The sequence below is a fragment of the Mus caroli genome, chromosome 1 (genome assembly GCF_900094665.2).
Source record: "Mus caroli chromosome 1, CAROLI_EIJ_v1.1, whole genome shotgun sequence".
Lineage (NCBI taxonomy): Eukaryota > Metazoa > Chordata > Mammalia > Rodentia > Muridae > Mus > Mus caroli.
This window is the reverse complement of record NC_034570.1, coordinates 29,299,749-29,309,603: the sequence shown is the minus strand read 5'-3', so window position 1 is coordinate 29,309,603 and position 9,855 is coordinate 29,299,749. Positions and strand designations below refer to the sequence as shown.

Here is a 9,855-nt window from a genome sequence, read left to right as displayed (position 1 = left end):
ATGGTTCCACCCACAAGGGGCCTTTCCCCCTTGATCACTAATTGAGGAAATGCCTTACAGTTGGATCTCATGGAGGCATTTCCTCAACTGAATCTCCTTTCTCTGTGATAACTCCAGCTGTGTCAAGTTGACACAAAACTAGCCAGTACACTACCCCAGTTCCAGTCGAGGAAGCTGCCAATGGTCACTCCACCCAAGATCTCACATGGATGATGTCTCTTTCTCCCTCTGAGGCATGGCAAATAATTGTTCCCCCTCCCCATCTGCTAGCCTGTCTGCAGGGAAATCTGGAAGTCCTGCCTATTCCACCAGCTCATTGGCTGTTAGCATCTTTATTGATCGATCAAGAACCAAATGGGGAACAGGACCTTCAGATTCCCAATCAAAACATCAACACCCTCTGAAAGAGCCTATAATATTTGGGAATGTTTGTGGGATCCCATTGACCAACAACTCAAAAGATGTAACCTGTTCCTGATTGGGGTATGTCTCTCTATAATATGTTAACTCCATTTAAACTCCCCATTTTACATATGCATTATTTTAGGAAGATGCTGTGAATCACATCAAGTGACTGATTACTAGTGAGAAGGAAGCAGCTGCCAGAAAGCTTGCCCTCAAGCCCCTCCTGTCTTCCTTTCAATCTCCACACAGCATGTTGGGTTTTTCGGAACCCAGAACAGTGTTCAGGACTCACACGACCTCTTCCATGGGCTCAGAGGTCAGTGGAGAGACTGACAGTGAATAGCAAGTGACAGGGAATTTCAGCAGTGAAGCATGCAAGTGAGGGTCCAAGCTACTCAGACTGACTGGCTGTTACCCAGGAGGGGCCAGTTGTTTGGGGACCTCATTCAAGCCTATTCAGTGCATACTTTGAAACCTCCAGAAAGGGACTCTGAGTTGAACAGGCTGGGCTCTTGTATTCAGGTTTGCCTCCATTGGAGACCTTGAAGAGAGGCCCAGCCAAGCAAGGAGGGCTCACCATTAAGCCTCTTTATTGTACAGCATGAGAATCCAGCATATTCCAGCGATTCTGTTATTTACAGGACACAACACCGAGTCAGATGCCCACCGCCCAGCTTTCTTGCTGGCACACTGTGGTGTCATGTGTCATCAAGGGTGACACCTCCGGAGGAGATTCTATCATCGCACTTGGGAGCCTCAGCCCTTACCAGCCACACCCTGCAGGAGGAGGCAGAGCACCAGCAGGAGGAGGCTTGGGATGCTGCATTCTCTTAATCCTCTGGCGCCTGAAGAAAGGATGCTTTTCATGTCTGGAAAAGAACACAGAGAATATATAAAATATATGGCTACAGGATTGGCCGCAGGAACAAAGAGATGTCTGTACTTATTCTCTCTAAAGCCCTCTCCTGCCTGTTGCCCCCTCACCCCCCCCAACCTATGTGTGTGTGTGTGTGTTGGTATTCTGTCTGGACTCCACCCCCACAGTTACCTGGCAACAGCCAGGTAGGCGTGGCCCACTATAAGAGGGACTGCTTGCCCCCTCCTCCCTCCATCCCTCCCTCCTTCCCGCCCTCCCTCCCTCTCTTTGGTCTTTTGAGACAGGGTTTCTCTGTGTAGCCTTGGCTGTCCTGAAAATCTTTCTTACTCTCTTACTCTCCCTCTCCCCATTCTCTTCTCCCTTCTTTCTCCACATGGTCATGGCCAGCCTCTACTTCTCTACTCTCTCCTTCTCTCTGCCTTTCTCTGCCTCTACTACTCTCTTAACTCCCCATCCACATCCCCCAAATAAACTCTATCCTATGCTATACCACATGTGGTTGGTCCCTCAGGGGGAAGGGGTGCCTTGGCATGGGCCCATTGAGGCATCCCCTTCCCCCACACCTCACCACACCCCCATAAAACATATTCTTATTTCTCTTTATCTTTTTATAATCACAACAGTGTTGGGGGGTGTGCCTGTGTGTACACATATATTCTATTACATATGTGTGTGTATAATTTTTCTTTAAGATAGGGTCACAGTGGTCATCCCTTGGCTAGCCTGGAACTCAGTACTTAGTACTAGCCTGGAGCTTAGTATTCAAACCAGGCTGGCTTCTGGCTCATAGAGGACTTCCTGCCTCTGCCTTCTGAATGCTGGGACCAAAGGTGTTCACCACCATATCTGGCCATCTTCAGGATGGCAGAGCTCTTGCTTAGCATATGTTCAAAGCAATCAAAGGAAACGTTATTTTCCTCTGTAACCAGAGACCCCTAAATTTTCACTGAGCATTGAGAGCTGAAGGGAAATAAGTGCCTAGGTGTTTCCAAGTGAACAGCCCTTCAGCCTAACGTCTTTATTTAGCTCCTGGGCAGAATGGGGAAGCCTGGGAGTATTGTCCCTGATTCATTCAGAACAAATAGAACTGATTTGCAGCCACCTGCTACATAGATGGCCCAACTCTCTGTGCAAATTAGTTCTTTGGGTCTTTATATATATGCAGGTATGAGTTCATGTGTGTGTGCAAGGTATCTGCACGCTTGTAGAGGTCAGAGGTCAACCTTGATTGTCACTCTTCAAGCACCTTTAGGATTTTTTTTTTTTTAAGACAATGTCTCTCACTCAGACCTAGGGCTCACAGATTAAGGTAAAGTGGCTGGTCAGAGATTGCTTCACAAAAATATAAAATAAAACAAACCTTTAAAAAACCATAACCCACACAAAGGAGCATTAAGTATTGACGTTGGGTGTAGGGTACACATCTTTAATCCCAGTTCTTGGGATGCAGAGGCAGATGGGTTCAGCCTAGCCAGTGATATACAGTGATATCCTGTATGCCTCAAAAAACGAGGAAGAGAAGTGGAGGAGGGGAGAGGAGGAGGGAGAAGAGCAATTAATGATGATCCCGGACAGAGATCCTGGCCATACACAGGTAAAACACACATGGCGTCAGCGGAGGACAGGGTCTATCACACAGGGTCACCTTTCTGGGAGAATGGAGGCCACGGGGGAGATTCAGGTCCCTTGGGTTCTTACACACAAAATACAAGTTCAAGTATACAGTTTCAACAGGCTCTGTAAAAGAAGCAACCTGGGGGTCTCAAACTAGACCCGTGGCCACTGGGATGTGCTTCTCATGGGATTCCTTGAGATTAGAAAGAAAAAAATAGAATATCCACTGTGGATTTAGATTTAAAAAAATAAATCTACATTCCTTATTCTGTGAACCCCCACTATTCTTTGTTACACTAGGGAAGAAAAAAATCCTGCTACTCGTGGATGACTTGTTGCTGGTACCTGAGACCTTATTATATACTTATACTTTTGCGCATCTGTGAGAAGGAAAGAGCTGAAGCCAAGTTTGAGCACTTGCTGCCTGTCAGTGTGCCTCTGTTGCTGCACAGACTACAAGAGCAGATTCTCTTCTCCTCTTGGAGGTTTTAGGGCCTTCTGTGATAAGGGAAACACCACATCTCAGTATGAGATCCCGACTCAGTGCTTCTAAGAGCTCCAGTCTGCAGCTTCTGCTGGAAGCACCACTGAATTAGGTGGCCCCCTTGTGCTTGTACACCACAAGAGCCATGCCCACCAAAAGGACACCCCCCAAAATGCATGCCTGTCATGGTTGAAATCTGGGTATACACTACAAGCTCAGAGCTGCTTGGAAGCAGGTACCCCAGGCCAGAGGCTGGGTCTACCCACAGTTATTTATTCATTTATTTGTTGGTTGGTTTGGTTTTTATTGTTGCCAGATGTGCAGTTTAAAGGAAAAACTGAGGGCTAGGAGGTGGCTCAGTGAGTGGTCAACAGCACTCTAGCAGAAGAGCAGAGTTCTGTTCTCAGCACAAATGCCTGGTGGCTGACAACTGCCTGTAGCTCCCTCTTCTGGCCTTCTTGGGCATCTGCATGCATATGCCATGCACACACAGACACACATGTACACATAAATATAAAGGGAGAACTGAACTTGTAGTGGCTTGGCCTGGATCCATCTCATGCTCAGATTAACACACCAGCATTTCTTATAGCCACCATGTTTGTTGCTAGAGGCTAAACCCAAGGTTTAGAACATTCTAGCTACTATGACACATACCCTACTACACAATAGTCAATTGACTTCTTTTCCCCTTGAATTTCTGAAAATAGGACTCAGGGCCTGGCATATGCTAACCAGAGGCTCTGGTGTTGAGTCCGACCCCAGCCCTTCATCTGCTGTTGGTGCTCAGGAACATTTATATATTCTTACTTCTTGAGGGTTGCTCTAAGGGGGAGAGCTTTGGCTGTGTCCAACCTGAACTAGGTGGGAGTTTTTCATTCTTTCAGGTGGAAGACCCAGTCAGAGCAAGGAAACTCTTAGCCTGGGGGCTGCTGGAGGAAGATGTAACCCCATAAGATGGTGTCTATTTGTGTTCCTTCTCGCCCATAGATTGAATCAAAGTATTATAATTATCTCAAAGGTGATTTTTCACATTGACATCTTATGAAGGGATCTCAAACATTTTCTTATGTTTCTGTACTGGCTGGTTTTGTGTGTCAACTTGACACAAGCTGGAGTTATCACAGAGAAAGGAGCCTCTCTTGAGGAAATGCTTCCATGAGATCCAGCTGTGCAGCATTTTCTTAATTAGTGATCAAGGGAGGAGGGCACATTGTGGGTGGTGCCATCCCTGGGTTGGCAGTCCTGGGTTCTATAAGAAAGCAAGCTGAGCAAGCCAGGGGAAGCAAGCCAGTAAGCAACATTCCTCTCAGCTCCTGCCTCCAGGTTCCTACCCTGTGTGAGTTCCAGTCCTGATTTCTTTTCTTTTTTTCTTTTTTTTTTTTTTTAGATATTTTCTTCATTTACATTTCAAATGCTATCCCAATTGTCCCCTATACCCTCACCCTGCCCTGCTCCCCAACCCACCCACTCCCGCTTCCTGGCCCTGGCATTCCCCTGTACTGGGGCATATAATCTTCGCAAGACTAAGGGCCTCTCCTCCCAATGATGGCCGACGAGGCCATCCTTGGCTACATATGCAACTAGAGACACAAGCTCTGGGGGGTACTGGTTAGTTCATATTGTTGTTCCTCCTATAGGGTTGCAGACCCCTTTAGTTCCTTGGGTACTTTCTCTAGCTCCTTCATTGGAGGCCCTGTGTTCCATCCAATAGATGACTGTGAGCATCCACTTCTGTGTTTGCCAGGCACTGGCATAGCCTCACAAGAGACAGCTATATCAGGGTCAGCAAGATTTTGCTGACAGGACCCTGATATAGCAGTCCTCACTTCTTTTGGCAATGAACAGCAGTGTGGAAGTGTAATCTGAATAAACCTTTTCCTCCACAACTTGCTTCTTGGTCATGTTTTGTGCAGGAATACAAACCCTGACTAAGACAGTTTTCTTGGGATTAGATGTAAAACACAGCCACTTTTCAACATTCTAAATAAGACTATCACAAATGAAGACGTTCATTCATATTGAATATTCATAGTCTTCCAGGAAAGGTACATGGGTGACACAGTGGTCTGTTTGCTACCAGTGGGAGTTTTCATCCCTAAGTTTCATTTTCCCCAAACAGAGAGGCGATGGACTCATAAACTGTGGTGGAATCCAATGAAGTAAGTGGGCAAAGCACACTGGTTAAGAATACAGTGGGCACAACTACACGGGCAACCTTCCTTAGTTCCCAAGCATCAGCTAGAGAGCTTGAAAAGGGTATTCCCCATTCCCTCTTGCTGATATCCACCATTGAGATGGGACCTGCAGTGCCATCAGAGGATCAAAGGCACAAGGTTGTTACTGCACCTTCTGGGCCTGACCAGCTACCCTGGAGAAGGATCTTGATATTTTGTCCAGCGTGGATGGACGGAAGCATATTTTCAGAAGCCTGTGCCACCGACTTTGGCAGATATACAGGAGTCTCAGTCCTGGATGTTTCCAAGGACGTGAAATAGTGATTGGCTATCCTGATGCTCAGATACCGCTCTGCAGACCTTTCGTGGGAGATTGCTAACGACCGCATTTTCCACATTCCCAGGAATGAAACTCTGGTAAGAATTGAGACCATCTGCAAAGCCACTAGATCTAGCCTGTAAATTTACCCTGATTCCCAAAATTGGTGTCCTCCAACCTCTGGGACTCAGGAAAATCAAGAGCCATAAACCCAACAAAAGGAGATTGCTTGGGAGAGAAAGGGCTTTTTTTTTTTTTTTTTTTTGTATGCTCAGTGAGCAGAGGGAAGGAAGGCCATAGGAATGTTGAAGGCTGGGCCTGGAGACCATCCCGATGCTCCACAGGAAGAGGAGGGGGGAATTCAGGAAGGAACCAACCATTGCAAGTCCCCCTCCACTAATGGCCCGACCCAGTGTTGTATCCTAAGAGTGGGGCCAGGCAGAGCAGCTGAGGACCTTCCCTGCTCTGGCACGGCCCTTCCTAGACTGCCTGGGGAAGGAGGCAAGATGTCACTGCTACATCTACCGAGGAGCTCAGAGCTGCCTGAGAAAGAGCGGGAAAGGGGCTCCAGTTTCATTTCATGGCTGTGTTCCTTCCACACAGTGCACAGCTAAACCACCCGGGAGTGACAGAGGCAGAAACAGCACCGGGTTGAACGGTGAACCTTCACTCACTGTGCCTACCACTGGGAGTCCACACCAGCTCCTATTAAGATGAGGAAGGCTCCCTGGTGTCAGGGACCGAGGTAGCCAACGGCTTGTGGAGCAACATGCCTAAGTTTTATTGTGACTACTGTGATACGTATCTTACCCACTATTCTCCGCCTGTGAGGAAGACACACTGCGGTGGTCGGAAACACAAAGAGAATGTGAAAGGACTATTACCAGAAATGGATGGAGGAGCAGGCTCAAAGCCTGATCGACAAGACAACGGCTGCATTTCAACAAGGAAAGATCCCTCCAGCTCCATTCTCTGCTCCTCCAACTGCAGGGGCCATGATCCCACCTCCCCCCAGTCTCCCCAGTCCTCCTCTGCCTGGCATGATGCCTGCATCCCACCTGGAAGGCCCTCCCATGATGCCAGTGATGGGCCCCCCTCCTCCTGGGATGATGCCCATGGGACCAGCTCCTGGGATGAGACCGCCCATGGGAGGCCACATGCCCATGCTGCCCAGGCCTCCCATGATGTCCAGGCCTCCCATGATGAGATCTCCCGCCTGCCCTATGATGGTGCCCACACAGCCTGGCATGACCCGGCCAGACAGATAAGAGCAGAAGCGCTCTTGATCGTTTTGTATTTCTTGTTCTGTTCCACCAGGAGATCTTGGTGCTGAGCCTGAGTGTTTACTAGATGCATGGAAAGGAAACTTCCCTTCCTAACAGAATATTTTTGAAGGGAGAAGTAATACAAAAAAAAAAAAAAAAGTTTTCACTTATATTGTGAAATGTGAAAATAAAATCATCAGCCCTTTTAGTTTTTTTTTAAAATAAAAAAGACGAGGAAGGCTGTAGCACAAGACATCAGGTCGGAATGTGGCAACCCCTCCCTTCCTTGTTAGCGCTGTACCTGTGTACCCAGTGTTTGGAGATCGCTAGTGATCTGCTTAAGCTAGCTTGGCTCCCAGGTTAACTCTGCTCCGCACCTTGTAGCTTCTGGACACCCCACCCCCCCACCCCCCAATTCACTGGGATATTGCTGGCAAGTTACAGTACATCCAGCAATCCCCGCAGAAAAATGTAAATAATGCCGTACATTCACCGCGGATTCACAACGATCGGAACTTCATTAATTTGCTCATTTCTATGTCTCCTGGAACAAGCAGATGTTCTATGTCTCCTAGCACAAGCAAATGTGCACCAATCACTAACAATGAAGACACAAGTGTATAGTGTGTGAGGTAAAAGTCAGGGAGCGGGAAGGTGCTCTTACCACAGTGGCTGAACGTTTGGTGCGGGAGGCAGTACAGGGCTGAGAAGACGCACCTGCATAGGCGACAGCTGTGCAGGGTCCAAGCTCCATGCCCTAGGGCGCCACAGTCTCTGCAGAGGCCAGAACAGGTTTGTCAGTTTACCCCTCTCCCAAGCCAGTCCCCACCCAGCCCACTTTTGCTCCACCCACCTGCGCCTCTGGTCGTGCTCGCAATAGCGACCAGTGAAATACGTAGGGCACACGCAGAAACTGCCCAGAACACAGGTGCCGCCATTGTGGCAACAGCGGGATACAGGGACTGCACCTGCAAGGATGACCTGGGTCAGCAGCTGTGTTAGCCTCTGGAGCTTGGCAAGTCCCCTCCCGCAGAGGGCAGGGCTTCACAGCCTGGGAGGGGAGGGACCGTCCCTGCTGAGTGTGTTTGCTAGGTAAACCCCACTTTTTAGTTGATGAAGACTGAAAAAGAAGTTAGCAGGAATGTGGGCGGGGTCCGGGCAGGGACAGCCCTTGACACCCTCCAAGTTGTTTCTCTCCCTCTCTCTTCCACTGTTAAAAGTCAGCATGTGACTTTGTGGGCAGTGATTAACCACAGGCCTCCCAGGCAGGACCACCCATGGGTGTGATGTCGCTAACCCCTCCTGGAGCCATTGGGAACGCTGGATTGCCTGAAGGCTAGGCAGCCGTTATCTCTGAAACTTGATAGTAAAGGCATCACTAAAATTTCCTTTTTATGGTTTTTTTGTTTTGTTTTTAAACTTGAAGGTGAAAAAATGCTCTTGTCGGTGTCTCCTTTCTACCCCGATTTTCCCTTGTTTTTCCAGTCCCGATTCTCCGGATCCACTGCCCAGGGTCTCCGGATCCACTGCCCAGGATGTCGCAGAACTAAGACTTACTCTCTCCCAAAGTGCTGGAGTCAGTAAGGGAATCCCATAGGCGCGCCCCCTCCGGAATGTCATTCTTTCTACTGGAATTACTCAGAGTTCTGTCCAGTGTCTTCCCGGGGATCACTGGAGAGAGGATATTGCTGACTTCTCTGGCACCATCTCCTTCACTCTGATAGCCTTTAAATAATGACAAAGTAAGAAACTAATAGTGACGGACAGACAGAGATTTTACGATTTATAACGGAAACTCTGGGGACTGAGGGAAGGGGGAGTTAACTTACTGTATCCCAGACTGATAAGCTGTGCGACAGTCACCAAAAACAGGGGCCTAGAATAATTAAAAAATCATCGAACTTTCAAGTCTACAATCAGACTAAGCCCAGTTCACACATCAATCATAATGTAAAATATATAGCACATTTATAACATAATAAAAATCACACGCATCCACAGTCATTGTAGCACTTGTAGATTTTAAAGGTGCCATCACAGTTTAGAAAGGTCATGAGATGGAAGACAGCCAGAGAATTTCAACCCTCCTAGCCTGACTTTCTAATACCTGGCTGGCTTCTGCCCTTACCTGGCTTGATGCATTTTCATACCGATACCCTGGGTTGGTGAGTTCGCTCTCATCTGTGCTTGGGGATCAGTGACCACAGAAGTTGAAACTCAAATGTCCTAGCCCCGGAGGCACCCTTTACTCCAGGTCTTGGAATCACTCTAGCAGGTTACAGGATGCACAGTCTTGCAAGATGAAGATGTCTCTGCCCTCTGCCTGGACCAGAGACAGCAGGGCTAAAGGAAGATCCTTGAGTCCAGGTGCTAAAGCCCTCTCAGGTCAGGAGTGCTGAACCATCAGGCTGGAAGTGCTGACCCTATAGAGTCCTGGATGCAGAGGGGTGGAGAAAGGCTGCCAGCCTCCCAGTGCTATTTACAGTCCCAGTGCTATTTACAGTATTGGTGACAGCAGGGTGGCCAACGCCTGAAGTAAACCATTAGGGACTAAGACAACAGGCCTCCTCAATCTCACTGGGAAACAAACAAGAAATTGACAAGGTTGAAATCTCAACAAACCAAAGAGCTTTGGCAAGAGATAGAAGTGGAGATTGCCTGTTGTAAGTTCTTGGACTGGGAGGTAAAGAGGGCTCAGCTGGAGAGGGGGTCTG

The 9,855-nt window shown here is 48.1% G+C and overlaps 1 protein-coding gene and 1 pseudogene across 1 annotated transcript; one reads left to right on the top strand and one right to left on the bottom strand.

The window, feature by feature from the left end:
- Positions 1-979: 979 nt before the first annotated feature.
- LOC110294071 (cryptic protein) lies at positions 980-9,577 on the bottom strand. Its single transcript, XM_021162080.1, has 6 exons — positions 9,270-9,577; positions 8,971-9,017; positions 8,699-8,866; positions 7,995-8,109; positions 7,806-7,915; positions 980-1,274 (listed from the first exon to the last, which is right to left on the bottom strand). The coding sequence occupies exons 1-6, from the start codon at positions 9,320-9,322 to the stop codon at positions 1,162-1,164; spliced, it is 606 nt and encodes a 201-aa protein (XP_021017739.1). The 5' UTR covers positions 9,323-9,577; the 3' UTR covers positions 980-1,161.
- Positions 6,646-7,144, top strand: LOC110294078 (annotated as a pseudogene).
- Positions 9,578-9,855: the final 278 nt, after the last annotated feature.